General features: G+C 36.4%; 1 protein-coding gene across 2 annotated transcripts; it reads right to left on the reverse strand.

The window, feature by feature from the left end:
• Positions 1-463: 463 nt before the first annotated feature.
• Positions 464-10,448, reverse strand: LOC100264303 (auxin response factor 1). 2 transcript variants are annotated; one of them, XM_002268312.4, is made up of 16 exons: positions 10,119-10,448; positions 9,019-9,349; positions 8,225-8,340; positions 7,495-7,593; positions 7,307-7,363; positions 6,977-7,129; positions 6,776-6,860; positions 5,295-5,385; positions 5,052-5,216; positions 4,373-4,492; positions 4,212-4,290; positions 2,858-3,026; positions 2,259-2,749; positions 1,337-1,527; positions 1,088-1,244; positions 464-921 (listed from the first exon to the last, which is right to left on the reverse strand). In XM_002268312.4, exons 2-16 carry the CDS (start codon positions 9,062-9,064, stop codon positions 904-906), a joined length of 2,037 nt encoding a protein of 678 aa, XP_002268348.2. In that variant the 5' UTR covers positions 9,065-9,349; positions 10,119-10,448; the 3' UTR covers positions 464-903. The 2 variants fall into 2 exon arrangements, with proteins under 2 accessions (XP_002268348.2, XP_010657917.1); XM_010659615.3 differs by having other exon boundaries at positions 464-1,244; positions 9,637-10,397.
• Positions 10,449-15,791: the final 5,343 nt, after the last annotated feature.

The raw sequence follows: 15,791 nt of genomic DNA on the forward strand, positions 1-15,791 counted from the left end.
GATTATCCAAACCTACCTACACTTCGTTTGGACCACACCATCCAAATTCCACCCCTAAGTGCATTAAAAGAAACTAGAAAAACATTTTAAATTAGTTTTAAAAAATTCATCTTATTTTCCATTCAAAGTCTACAAATTTATTTTAGTTCAAAACTCGTCCAAAATGGTTTTAAACTTTCCAAAAAATGAAAAATAACTATTTTCATTTATTAGGAATAGAAAAGTGATTTAGACTTTTGAGACTGACCAATTAGGAAATTACAATAGCATTATACACAATCATACTTTACTCAACCCTAAACTGGCAAATCCAAACCACTCCCATCCCTCTCCCTCCATGGAAAAGATGGAAGATGAAGAAGACTCAGCTACTCCGAGAGCTGAATTTACAAATAGAATCCATCATCCCAATACTCCTTTACCAAAAGACAACCCCAAAGCCAACCAAGTACACCAAAAGTCATCAACCAAATCACTATACCATATACCCTCTCACTCTATATATATATACACAAGTGGGAGGCTGTATTCTCTATATCATATTATAAAAGGAGAAAAAGGTAAAAGAAATTATAAAATAGAAAAAAGAAAAAAAGAAAGAAACCATCTTTCCCCAACCCTTTTTTCCCTTCCTTTTTTGTTTTTTATGGTACTTTTTGCCCCTCTGAGAGATGTGTGGAGCATACAACACTTTCAAGCTCATCCGAAGAAGATGATGACAAGTCCCAACACCATGAGATTTCCTTCACAAAACAGAACAAAAAAGAAAACCCGGAAATAGTATCCATAACAAAGCAACATCCAGAAATTCCTTTATCCATATGCCAGGTCGCTCTCCCCACACCCTTCTATTCGATTCTTTTCTCACCCAGTGTGCTCCATCAGCCGCCACGTCCCATAGCATCATCCATGTTGTTCCTCCTACAAAACAAAATTGTGAGTGATCCTATGAGCCAGTTCCATTTTTTTTTTGTTCTTTCTTTCTTTTTTCTTTTTTTTCCTTTTTCTGTTTTGGGTTTGTTTTGTTTTGTTTTGTTTTGCTTTTCAGGTTTGTTTTGAAGCAGATGAATCAGCAACCAGGCCCCACCACGGATGACTGGTCGTCCGTGCCAGCCACGGCCACATCTGAATCCAGCTTCCCTGGTTTGATCTCTTCCATCGCCGGCAGTTTTATCTTGGGTGACAGCCTCTTCACTTCCTCAGCGGTGTAGATAAAAATCTTCCTCACCATGCTGCAGAACTCACTGCAAGAAAAAGCACGAATTTGAGGGTGGGTCAGATTTCAAATTCACCTCATGAGGAATATGAAATCGAGAACAATGTTGAATGAACTTACAGCCATGGATCATCGCCAACCATCATCATGTCGTCTTCATCATCAGTGTACACGACTTGCCATATGCTTGTCAACCCACATAGCTCGCCTTGAATATCAAACATCTCCTCCAGTTTCTTCAGCAGGTCCTCATACCGATCAAACCGGGTCAAATCTACAGCCCTTCCAACAGCAATCCCTTGCATGTGAACCTACAAAAGAGAGAAAAAGAGAAGCTCTATTACACATTTTTCCACTTCGCACCCTGCTGGGCACTTAACGTTTAGAACCGGAAAATTCAACCTATAAGACACCCTTGTGTTACACATACAGGACACAGAGGCAAACTAACATGAAATGGAATCCAGTATCTACACTCATGAAATAATCAGCTTTAAGGACCTGTTTGACAGCTATTCTTGAGAATAGTTTTCTGCTTTTTAAGACAAAAAAAAAAAAAATGTTTTTAATGTAGAAAACACATTTAACAAACTTCTGACATAAAACAATTTTTAAAAACAAATTTAAGATGTTATCAGCTGTCTTTTCCTTTTTCTTTATAATTAAAAATATAAAGAACATTTTTTGGAAACTTTTGCATCATACATAACCATATGGAACCTTTACAGGGAATAAACCGAGTTCTAACTGAAAAAAACTGTTTTTTATCTAGTGTTTCCAAATAAAATTCTGTTTCTGAAAACAATTGAGAACTATTTTTTGAAAACTATTTTCAAAAACGTTGCTAGACAAACCCTTAATTTTCCTAGACAATTGTTGACAATTTTAATGGGCCGTGGGTGCTTGTGAAGTGTGAAATACAGTTGTGACAAATTCTTCACATAGGGTCTCAAATGTTTATAATAATAAAGATTTCCGAGATCCATCTATTTTTCCCTTTTTTGGGCTATTAAATGAAGTAAGGGCATATCAATTAGAATACCTTTGTGCAGCTCCGAATTTGCCTGCTTTGCGACTCCTGGGGAGATCTCAGGGACAATTTGTCAGGCTCACAACTTACAGAAGGAATATCAGATCGGTTAATGTTAGATGGTTCAGAATGCTGGTCAGATTCAACATCTAAAGATGGAACTGGCTGGTCCTCTCCCACTGTCAATACTGGCAAAGTCTCCTCCAACGTGGAGTTGTCAAGCAGCTGAAAGCCGAAGAGCCTGCAGCCACTGCCAGTGTCCCGTCTCTTTTCACCAGATTCTTTGTTAACAGCTGGTGCAAACGACTCTGTTGCGGTTTCCATTCTATTCGACCAGTACATTGAATTGCTGGAAACTGCAGCGGGGGAGCTATTCCCACTGAAACTGAAAGAGTTGGTCTTTGTAATAGAAGAGAACTTAGGTGATGGATACAGGTCTCGGCCACGATGTGGGTCACAATATGGGAAACCTGATGGAGATTCAACTGAGGATTTCCACATGCCTAACGCACAAAAATAAAGAGATTCTGAATTAAAACACCATGAAAGAGCAAATACAGTGAAGAAGATCCCAAGACTAATAATAAATAAATCAAAGAATGCATCCATACCAAGTACAGAGAGATCTGGTGTTGCTGAAGGTAAAACTGGAGGCCTTGCCCGCTTATTCCTCTGTGCGGGCTGTAAATTTGTAGGGGCAGCTGCTGCCACAAGTGGTTCCAATTCCCAAGCTGACACTCTTTCCGGACGAAAGATTGATGCAGGTTCATCCCATTGAACCTGAATATAAATAAAAAATCACACGCAACTTGAGATCCGAAATAAAAATTGTTTCAAATATGAAAAACAGAAAATCCATGAGATGCGATAAACCAAAAACTCCGTATAAGAGCAACATAAAGCCATACTCCGGCCAATTCAATTTGATGGGACACTGGTTTTAAAAGAGCAAACATCTAAGAATCTAAATGAGCCTAATTACATGGATATCCAAATATAACCCGGTTCAAAAAATTTTGCATGGGAATCTGCTATTTGCAATCCAAACACCTAATTAGATATGGTGCCACAGGGCAATTACCATGAGATCAGTCTTATTCAAAAACTTGCTAAAACCGAAAAGACCACCAAGCATCTACACCACAAACCTAAAATGTGGGTTCATGTATGCTACATTTTAATAACGAATATTTGGCTCCCAATCAGCAGTGGTAGTAGCCAAACATAAGTTTGGCTGAAAATTTTGATGACTCTTTCATGAAACAACGAATTGAGATTAGATGACCTAAAAAATTATGAGTGATGTAATTCATGATAAAATAAAAATTGTATCGCTGAATTTTGGTATTAATTCTGGGGTTGCAAAATATGTCCAGGGGTACAGTAGCCTACTTTACATGCAAAGACGCCAGATCCAATGTCTGAACTTATCTGGGCATTTTCAATTGTAGATTGAATTAGACCAACAAGTCAGAATCTTAATGTTTTGCTCATTTTAGACTAGTTCTGGCCACATAACCAAATTTGAGCTTGCATGGATGCAAATCTTTCTGCTCCCAACCTCAAGAGGGTCATATACCCAAATGGTTGCTTGGGACAAAATTCAAGTAGAATGGGAAGCAAATTCAGGTTAGAAGACCCACTAGCAAGTTGCATCTAAATGGAGGGACAAGCACTTATGGTTTTTCTAATGGAAGCTACTGTACGGGAAGAAAACCATTTCAAGGATTTAGTTGAATATCACATGGGAAGAAAACCATTCAAATCCACTTTTTTTATAGCACTTGAGGACTAATACATCCCTTAGAATGGAATTTTGAAATGATGGTAAAAAATAAAACATCACTTCATATGATCCTAAATTATATGCAACAGATGGGATTCATTTCAAATGCAATAAAAATGAAATGAATTCAAGTTCATGGTCATTGAGAATACAGCAGCTTGGTGGAAAAAAATATTAACCTTCAAGGATCTCCACTCAGAATCAGCCCATCCTGATGATGTATTCTTGTCCCCAACACCAACAATTGTGCCACTGAACCTGTAAATTTAAAAAAGAATGGGATCAATAAACATTTCTAAGCTCCTATTAGAACAAATAAGAAGCTAGCTATGGAAAATACCTTCTTTCAGGAACTTCCTCGCCCTCAAATCTCATCTTAAACCTCATCCCAACAGAGAGTTTGTGGTTGCGAGCTTCAAGGTACTTGTTGAGGCTTACAATGAACTCCGACCGACTTGTTCTGACATAAGTTGTGCTAGTTCAGCCAAGAGAAAGAATTCAAATAATAACGTAACAAAATGCACTGCTATTCTAAAAAGTAGCATAGTAAAAAGATGATTTCAAAAATTGCACACCATAGACTTTGATTTAACAATGATAGCAATCATTTTCTCAAATCATTTCTGAGGATGTTAGGCAACAGGTTAAGAAGAATAATGTTTTAGTGCAAAAGCACAGAGAGAGAAAAAAAAAATGAAAAACACACTCCCAAAGTAGAAAAAAATCAGGAAGCAACATGTTTACATCCTCTTCCCCCCCGCCCAATAAAAGTTGTGACATGTTTGGAAGTCTCAGTTATTTCATTTTCTAAAGGATTTTTTTCCAGAAGGAAAAGATAAACTTAAAAGACACAACAAGAATTAGCTCAAAACACTTGATAATCAGAACACAATAAATGCTCTTCCGAATACCGTCCAAGAAATTACACACCCATCAAAATACATGTCAACATCCAAAAAGGAAAAAAAAATATGAAGATGTTCACTTTTTCCCCCTAAATGAGGCCACAGAAATAAAACCTTGGTTTATAGAAGACAGAAAAGAGGGTTCCGGTTGAAATTGCATGGGAGGCTGTGGCGAGAACTCCAAGATGCATGCTGTGGCTGGATATAACAGAAGATGGCATATTACTTAGTTGTCTCATGAGCCTCCTTACTCCAACACGCAGTTCTCCGTTTTCACCCCTGAAATATAAATGATTTTGTCAAGGCAGTACAAAAGGTAAAAGCACATTAACTCCATCATGATATGATAACACCTACCTTAGGAATATAAATGCATCGCCAGCCACTAACTTTTTGGAGCTAACAAATACACTCCATCCAGTAGTCAACAAGTGACGCCTAGGTTGCCCTGCAAAATGATGCTTTTATTTTAAGTCCTACCAGTATATAGAGGCTGAATAACAAAAGCACACCGCAAACAAAAGCAACAAAAATACCAATATCGTCAAATTCCTAAGTGACAGAAGTATGGTTTTCTTGGATCCCAGTTCGGAACAACCTCTTTCACAGGAACATGTATCAGTTGAAACGAAGGAAAAAGATAAAGAGGCATAGGTCCCCCCAAACAAAGGAGAGAAAACTATAAATGAAAAAATAAAAGCAGAACAATGAGGTGAACAAGAATAGAACCGTCTCAAAAAAGTTGACAAACTCAAATGCTGCAATAAGAAATGACTAACTTGGGACATTATTCTTTATCCAAACATCATAAGCTATTAGCTCCTTTTTTGGAAAGGAAGTTTGCCTCCAAAGTTACCTGATTTAGGATTATTAAGAGAATCTACAAACTAAGGCAGAAAAGAAGTCAAGAAAAATGAAGGTAAGCCAGATCCTTTTAAAAAAATTGCTTCCCCGTTGAATTAGGACACTGGATCTCCTAGTATAATACTCGACAGACATCTTTTCTTAGCTTCCTTAGGATCCAATCAGTGAGCTAGTATCTCAAACATAGACATTTCCCCTCACCCAATAGCACTGGAAAATGCAGATAGTATATATCACACATGCCGATTGGAATAGGATCCCATGCAATATGGATATAGCATAGCACAAGTTACAAGATGACTGGCACCACAAGCACCCAATGCCTAAAAGCGCCTTCATATGTGATTCTAGTTTACAGGAACTGTCTCATTTCTGTATCATTGATTCTGCAGACAACTTGCTAGCTGGGGCAAGGAAAACAAAGGAAAAGAGTTACCTTCATTCTGCAGGTATTCTCCTATGTCTCTAGTCTACAGATATCCTCCTATTTTTCTTTACACATTCTGCAGGCAACTTGCGTGGTTGTTAAATAAAGAAAAAGGAACAAACAATAAAAAAATCATATTCAGTTTGACTGTGGTTTTAAATACCCAATAAAATAGGTCCAACTCAACTCTGAAAGTTGGGGAATCAAATGATTCAACTTAAAAGTCTAAAGCAACCACAAACAGATTCCCCAGGTGAGGAAGTTTAGCATACTCCAGACACTTATTAACGATATCCACTATCAAAACAACTATATAGCATATAATGCCGACAAAGAAAAATATATAAACAATGTCATCTGAGTTAGAGTAGAGAAAGTTAAAAACAAAATTATGCAGATTACATGATCAAATGCTTAGACCCATAAGCTTAAGTAGCATTAAAGACAAAGCCATTCCAGCCAAATTTCCGGCTTAGGCAGTTAGCCTGCTCTAGTTGTAGCTAAAGCAACTCAGTAACAATACAAATTCACACCATAGAATGTTAACCTCGAAATATGTGACGAAAGTGCCATTCATTGCCATGCAGATCTGCTGCAACCAATTCCTGCCAGGGTGGCTGCTGGGACATATCCTGAATAGCAACAGGAACCAAACTAAGCAGGAGGAAGATAAAAATAAAAAATGAAGTGGATGAAAAAGTTAACATGCTAAAAAAAGAAAAAACTTGGATTAAAATTTTAAACCAACCAATGGAGGTAGACAATCATCTGCATGTCTTCGAAGAACAGAGAATCCACCATGGGTGCTCGTGTCGGAAGCTGTAAGCGTCTTGCAAAATGAATGGACTGTGCATCTTTGAGGTTCTGGGAGTGGAGGATCAGGACTAGTAATCTCACTTTGCTGATTGAAAAGAGAGAATAGAAAGCAGGCAAGCACACAAAAGGAAAAGAAGAGATATAAATATCATGAGTTAGAAGCATTCATAGCTTGATATTAAATGTAGATATTTAAGTAATGGTTTGTAAAAATTAGCTTATTCCAGGTTTTTACGATAAGAGAAAGGGTGAGAGAGCTTACATCTGGTTCAGGTAGCAGAGTTACTTGGGCATAAACTTCATCAGTTTCTGGTTCTGCCTATACTCCAACAAAAAGGGCACATTGAAACAAGGATGAAAGAATGACCAATTTTTTTGGTAAAGAACAAAGACGTGGAGATGAAAGTGGTCCACTATGATCTTGAAAACTGATGGTGAGCAAAACCTTACCCGAAGTTGAACATGAACTACTTTGCAAAGAATTTTAGATGGCAGATTGAATGAGGGCATTTGCTGGTCTAACCCTTGATGTGTCGTTGATGCTTCAAGCTGCAAGAAGGATAAGATTTATAAAGATGGAATCAATATGATAAAAAAGAAGGAAACAAAAACATTATAATATGTAAATAGGGGCCTGGGAGATTCAATTCAAGGTATTAGAGAAGCAAATATCAGATATTTAAATAAATAAAGCATTAACCAGAACCTCCTTTGCACAATAAATGAAGAGATAGGCAAATAGATTGACACATGCAAATCATAAAAATCAAAATACAAAATAAAGCAACAAAGTGTAAAAGCTTCGTCAAGACAAATATGTAGTACGCTCATTAAGGAGATAAATCAGGTGGAAATTCACTAAATTAGGTTTATCCTGATCATAAAAGCTAAAAAACAAAATACAGGAACAAAAACAAAAATGCTCTTTGCCAGCACAACACATAGACCACTGTCATTAAGGACATTAATCTGATGAGATTTAACTAAATTAGGTTTCCATTTCAAATACAACAAAGAAAATTCCATTTTGTACACTGCATATTCAAGTAGTCATTGGTACACATCACTGTAAAATCAAATACAACAATTTACATTTCAAACTCAATGAAAAAAATGCCATTTTGGGCGCTGCATACTAGAGTAGTCATCCATACAACATATCACGTTAGAGTCGATATACCTGTTCCATGTGACCTTGTGGAAAGTAATAAACTCGCTCCCCTTCACGGGGAACAGTTACCAGGGGTCCAGCACAGGCATGCCACAGTTCCTTGTATAGAGCATCACAAGGAGCTCCTAGAAGGCAACAACAGGTCATGGAAAATTAGAAACACGAAAAGGAAGCAAAAATCAAAATTTAAAAAAATAAAAAGTAAAAGCACAAGTACAAACTGCTAATCATTGAGTCATGAAAACATGCTACTGGTGATTAAAAGGAGTTATATTATTACTAGGATAAGTATTAAAAAAAAAACAGAAATAATAATAATATGAGAATAACACCAAGACATGCATACTCATGCATAACTAGCAATAGAGGTAGCATCACATGGTTTTGCTCACACAAATCAAACTGTCAAGCTTGCAACTTATCATAATCTCAAGTTTGTAAAAAAAAAGCACCTTTACATTTTTTGAGACACCGGTTTCTAGAACATATGCTAAACAAACCGGCTTTATTCAACTCAAATTATGAAAATTCTAAGAACTTATGCTTGTTGCTATTACAATCATCATGGTGTGAACCCTCTCCAACAGTAGGCATATAATTCTTTTCCAAATTTTGTTCAAACAGCTTTAAGCTCTGTTTGGATGGCACAAAGAAATGCTTAGCATTTCCCTTCCCTTTTCCCTAGATCTAAAAGGAGCCACTGAGTCATAAATTCTTCCCCTTTCTAGTTCTACTTAGCATCTCTCGCGAGTTGCAACTGACAAGTAAAGGGAGAAAATTTTCGAAAGGGTCAGATCTCAAACCTGCATGAGGTCCTCCTGACGGATAATTCGAGGCTACCAGCGCCATCAGAAACCACACAGATGGTCAAATCACTCAATTTATTGCAACAGCCCCCTCAATGAAATCGCGAACCGTAAATAAAAAACCCTAAGCACTTGATGCTTTTTGAGCTGCCGAATTAAAGCTTAAATGACTCAATTTGGTGTCACTGTCTCTGCTTTATACCTCAAATGCTGCAAAAGACTGTAGGCTGTTCGAACTTTAACGGCAATCAAAAAGAAAGCGTGAACTGTTCACAAGCTGTATGTACCGCGAAACTCCTTTCTTTATAGCTCAAAATCAGCAATTTTTCTGCAAAGTTAAAATTCAAAGATTCTTTACCCGATAAAGACAAATTGCTTTTCTTTTGAAGCGAAAAAGTGGAATATAGAACATATTTCCAATTCCATGCAAGAACATTGTGATTCAGAAACTTAATTCACAGGGATTCAGAGAGAGAAACACATTTAACTAAAGATCATATATAAAGACCTAAATTTCAGCACCATTTGGCTGAAAGAAACTGCGGGAAAACAAACCAAACAGCACCACAACTCAGCTGAGCTCAGCCTAATGCAATCCCACGGCTCAGTGCATACCTCAAGACACTTGTTTTCTCTTCCTTTCCCCTCTATTTTCTCAGCCACCAAACAGAAGACAAACAGAAAATTCACATCCGTGTCCACTCAGATCCACACGAGGTCAACGAATCGGTGAAAACGCCCCGTTTGCCCGCCAAGAAAATGCAGGAAAAGAAACGAGACCGCAGCTCAGCTGACCTGACCCGACCCGACCCCGACACCACCGCACTCCTACGAAATTCCATCCTCTCTCTATCCCACCTCCACTTCCTCCGCCACTAAACCACACCAAACCTTAAAATCAACCTCCGCGTCAACTCGGATCCACGCGAGGTGAATGAATCAGCCAAACCACACTGTTCGGCCGCATAGAAAAATGCACCAATCCACCAAACCGCATCTCAGCTCAGCTGAGCCCAGCACAGTCACACGCCCTCCCAAATTTCCTTTTCCCCCCTACTTTCTCAGCTATCAAACGCAACAAAATCAAAAAAACTCACCTCGGATCCAGAAGAGGCGAATGGAACGGCACGAGACGCGGCGTTTCGCTGGAACTCCCCCCGCAAAAGAGCAGCGTCGAATCGGTTAGGGTTTTTTTTTGGAAACAGAAGAAAAAACCAGAGAGAGAAGAAATGGATAGATCGAAGAATCAATGGGTCTTTGCCTGGTTGAAGCCGACACGACCCTTCATAGAAAAATATTAATTAATAATAAATATAAATTCTTAATTAGTTCTGCTCTCTAAACGCTATTTTTCTTTATATGTATGGCTGGCTGCTCCTCCCTTTGATCCCTTTTGGACGGGTGCGCATTGCGCATACCTCCTCACATTTTCAGAAGATGGTAGAAGGTATGGGCAGTGTAATTTAAAAAAAAAAATTAATTTGTTACAAAAATTTATTTTAACTGCATTGAAAAATAAAAATATAATATTAAATTTGAATTAAAAAAATTCAAATATTCTTTTTTTTTTTGGGAGGGTGGGCGCGCAGTGCGCACATGCCCTAGGATAGAAGTGGAAAAAGGAGGAGCAGAGATTCAAAGGGTGCCCTGATATCCCTACAAGTTTCCTTTCCCGTGTCTACGCCCACAATTTGTTTTTTAATATTAAATATAAATCATTTTAATATCGTTCATCATCATAATCTTCTTCTTCAGTCCTTTGAACGCTTTCCACATTTTCTTTAAGCCCCTTCTACTATTCGTTATTTACATTTATGCCCTTCTTCTTTGACCTTTCAATAATAAAGTCTAGTGTGAGAAAATTTATTTAGGAGTTTTTAATTCTCAAATGGAGAAAAGTCAGAAAACATAATTAATGCTTACAACACTCTAAAAAGATTAGTGAAAATATTTTAAATTTGTTTTAAACAGTAATTTTCAAAACAGATTTTGGAAAAAACTATTTTTATCGAAATTATATTAAATATGTTTTATAAGTTAGAAATTTATTTTTTGTTTTTAAAAAATAGAAAATTGTTTAAAAAAACAATTACATATAATAAATAAATAAATAAATAAGAGGTGATGCAAACTCAATATTTTTATAATAGTTAAACATAAGCCAACCTATGTTCATTTTCCTCAAGCTTTAATCGAGTGAGGATTCCACTAAAAATGATTGTAATACAAGCTTTCAAATTTTATAATTAAATTAATCGACTTCAATGAGCACTTCCAAATTTTTCTCAAGAGATGTTTCACTCTTAAACTCTCGAAAGATACATCACATTTAGATTTTTCTCTCAATTGATGCCTATATTTGAGTCCACCTCACAAAGTATACAGAAAAATATTTTATATTAATAAAAGTTATAGTTTGTAATTTTGCACGATGGGATTTGATGAAATTATAATTGAATGATGCACTAAGATGAAATGCAAGTTTGAAAGTATACTCTAAAACATCCCTCGAGGCTCGAATAATATTCAAAAATGATTTAAAACCCCTTTCATCGTGAATACAATAAGGTTTTGAGTCCTTAAATATGAGTTGGAAGCCAAAGTCATTTTACACAACTTGGGATAATTAACCAATTGGTCAAACTTATTACAAACTGTTAGGTGGCAAAAGGTATGGAAAGTGACCATTAGGTCATAAGAACTCGACCAATCGAGCAATAAACTCAACCAGTACCTCAATTGGTCAAGGTTACGCTTTTAACTAGTTGAGACCAGTTTTTTCCACTTTGAAAATTTTCTTGAATCGATCCATTGCTTAGTCTAATCAATCGACCTCTTAGTTCGATTGATCAACCTCTTGGTCCACCTAATTGACCTAAAAAAAAGAAAAAAAGAAAAAAAGAAAAAAAGATGATGTATAAATGAACTTTAATGACTTTAATTGTTTTAGTATGAAAACTTTAAGATTAAAAAATTCTCTTTGATGATGAAATGAATAATTCTAATGTACTAAAAACCTTATAAATAAAGTATAAAAAATAAGTTTTGATTTATCTTCTCCTTATTTTGATTTTCCTTTGAATTATTTTTTCTTTATGATTAATACTTTGAAAATTTTATTGTCTAAACAAACTTATGATAAATTATTAGTTTCAAACATTGTTTTGTTATTATCAAATTTGAAATTAATCAAATCTTTATTTTCCAATCTCCCCCTTTTTGACAAATACAAAACCAATGTTGCTAGAGTATTCTTCCTTAATATATAGTCATTTTTATTTATGAAAATATTAAAGTTCAAGAATTCTAAGGAGTATATTGGGAGTACTAAAAAATAATATAACCAAATATAAATAGCATAAAAAACAATTAACAATATGAGAAGACAGACATTAAATCCGATGCATGCATATATGACCAACTAAACATATAGTATTAATATTAATAGTAAAGCTAAAACAATAATAATATTTTAGAATTACTTCACCTCGAGTTAGAAACTTATCATCACTTCTTCCATTTTGTGTCATCAAGAAAAAATTTCAACTAAGCATAATGAAGGAATTGTAATATCAATCAAAAAATATTTTGTAAATATAAACATTAGGCATATCGTCGTTTTTCATAGAAATATATAATATGAAATCATTTTTCTTTTTCTCTTTCTTTTTCTTTTAAAACATAAGAGTCGGCTCAAACTTAAAGCATTTCCAATTTAAAACACAATTTGAAAAAAATAATGTAAGGGAATGAGAGGATATACACCATATGGCATGCATAAGATAACATTATTAAAAACATGTAAGCATATGATCATTTTATTTCACCTAAGATTTTCATAAACAACGACTTATTCTTAATCCAAATACTTGATTACTAATTATATCATTCTAATAAAATTTATTTAATATTTTTTTGTGTGCATGATCATAATTTTAAAATATTATTAATTTTACTTCATGAAATTTCAATTCCACAAGATGATAAGACAATCAAGTACATATAAGTTAAAACCAAAAAATCCTTACCTCGTTGAGTTTTCATTAAAATTTAGGATTTTTCGTAAAGGGTATTTTCGTAAATTTAGGATTCCAATGAACAAATATCTCACTCTAGTTAGATTAAGCTTTGACAATAGTAAGGACATAAAGACAGGTTACAATGGCAAGCGGTTAGCTACATCTTTATAAATGTCCAATGGCTTGTTGCCACGTCAATCACACAAACTAATAGATATTTTTTTTACAATAATGTATTTATTATATATATATATATATATATATATATATATTATTGTAATTTAAAAAAAATTGAGGCAGTAATTTTTTTTATATTTTATTTTTTTACACAATTTTATAACCTTTTTTTTTTCCATTTTTTATTTTATAAATAAAAGGTAAGCATTGTATTCAAATCGATACTTAGAAAAATCAAATGGAGTGATTCATGAAAAATAATTTAGAGTGCTATGGGACCCTCTATGAAAGGTCGTTTAGAAATCCTATTGATTCACAACCGTTTGGGAAATGCTGGTTGTTTGGAGGTGCACCTACAGTTGTTTGGCCCAAGGGCCCTAAGGTCGTGTGGTTGGTTCCTCACATTAGACGGACAAGTCTTAGCGGAAATAACAAGACTAGCGCTTGACTGTCTCCTATGCATTTATTCACCTTCCATGCACAGATTGTGTGCCAGACACACTCCATATTAAATACGGTCGTTATTAGAAGACATTCCATTATCAGCAACTCATAAAGGCAAGACAACTGTTATGCATCGATAGTCAACGTCATAATACCGCTAAACCAAACGCAATTACGGTGCAATTAACATGTCTGGAAATACGTTACACTAGAACAAACATAAATAATCATGCAAAATCCACAAATGAAGGACTTTTTTTTTTTCCTACAACATTCTTTTACTTAGGTTGGCTACTTATTGACTTTAACATCAGAGAGGCGTGCCCAGATATACCATCCAGACATCATTTTGTGTTGGAAACACAACTCTAGCAATCTAGATGGATACTTACTATTGGTCGTGATATCCCTTAACCCCTGCGAGTTAGGCAGGAGACTCTATTCGGACCGTGTTATAACATTGACACTGTTTGTGGGAAAGACACAAAAAACACATAAGCACTATGACTAACACTTCTCCTGTATTCCAATTAGCCATGGCAGTTGATTGTTTCCAAGCATGGCAAGCAAGAATGGAGAGAAAGCAAGAAGAAAACAAGTGTCGCATGTAGTCCTTGCTCCAACAAGTTGAACAGTTGAAGCAGGAGAACCAAGAGTTGTGCCCTTAGATGGTTGAGGGGCGTTGCTCTCATAGTCGTCGAACCACTACTTAGCAAACCCAAACAAAGCGGAGTCGTAGCCAGGTGGCGCACTCATCGCGACGACACACTGAGTCATCTCAACATTTATATGAAGAAAACTTGTCCTCGAGTAGCTTCCCTACCTAACCCGAACCAACATATCCATTAACGGATTAGTCTCACCTTGATGAAGCAGCTAACTCCACTAGAGGAAAGAGGAAAAGGCTGTACCACATGTCTGATGTTATATGAGCCCGATTGGGGCCCTAAGACCAAAGAGTGCAGACACCTTCGCGCATCTTCGATGCCTTAAAGACTAGACTGGGTTAGCCCAAACACGAAACATTACCAACCTTCTAGCCACCGTATCTGGAACTACCAGTGCCTGAGCCCACAGCCGAGGCCTCACTCGACATGATTGGCCGAAGGTTAGATGATATGCTTTCTACGTCGTTCAACCCTCACATCCTCAGCTACGAGTCCCCCGATGGGGTTCTTGGTGTCTAAGTTCACCATGTACGGTGGGATGAGTGATCCCTTCAATCATATTCTACACTACTGACAACTCATGACATTGGACATCGACAACGATGTGCTGTTGTGTAAAGTCTTTCTAGCCAGTTTCCATGGACCAACCCTTTAATAGTTTCACCAACTACCTCAGAACTCGACCAACTCTTTTCATGATGTCTTTGAGGTGTTTGTTGGCCACTATCTATGTTTCGCGCTCTAGAAATAAAATATAAATACCTTGTAAAACATAAAAATGCAAGAGAATGAGTCACTAAAGGACTTTTTTGAGGCATTTTGGCCAAACGGTGCTCCAGGTTGAATCTTGTAGCATGGATGCTATTCTCCAGATCTTTAAACGGAGCATTAACCCATACACTAGTTTCTTTGAGTCCCTTGCTAAGAAGCCACCTGCCTCGATGGATGATTTGTTTAGACGGATGGATAAATATGCTATGCTTGAAGATGATGTTCGAGTAGCTTCCTAGCAGATTCTGGTCACCAACCGATTTGAAAAGAACAACAAAGTAGGAATCTTAAAGCCCCCGAACAACTAGTCCAGACAAGGAGGCGGAAGTAGGACGAACAACAGTAGCAACCTTTACGACTCACTCTGCTGACCGTCTTTTATGAGAGGCTCATCCCATTAATTTAAGAGCTACCCAAATTCAAATAGTCAGAGCCAATCAAAACATATCCTGCCAAACGAGGCTAGAAGCGACGATGCTCCTATCATAAGGAGCATGAACATACCACGGAGCAGTGCAAAGAATCTATACTACATCGTAGAAAAACTTATCAAAATAGGACACCTCAAGCAATACGTCCATACCTCGGACATACATGATGAGACACAAGCAACTGGATGGGCCTCTGTCTCTTGTGGAGCCTATGGAAATAATCAAATATATCCATGGTGAACCCATGGATGATATATATC

Source organism: Vitis vinifera, chromosome 12 (genome assembly GCF_030704535.1).
Source record: "Vitis vinifera cultivar Pinot Noir 40024 chromosome 12, ASM3070453v1".
Classification (NCBI taxonomy): Eukaryota; Viridiplantae; Streptophyta; class Magnoliopsida; order Vitales; family Vitaceae; genus Vitis; species Vitis vinifera.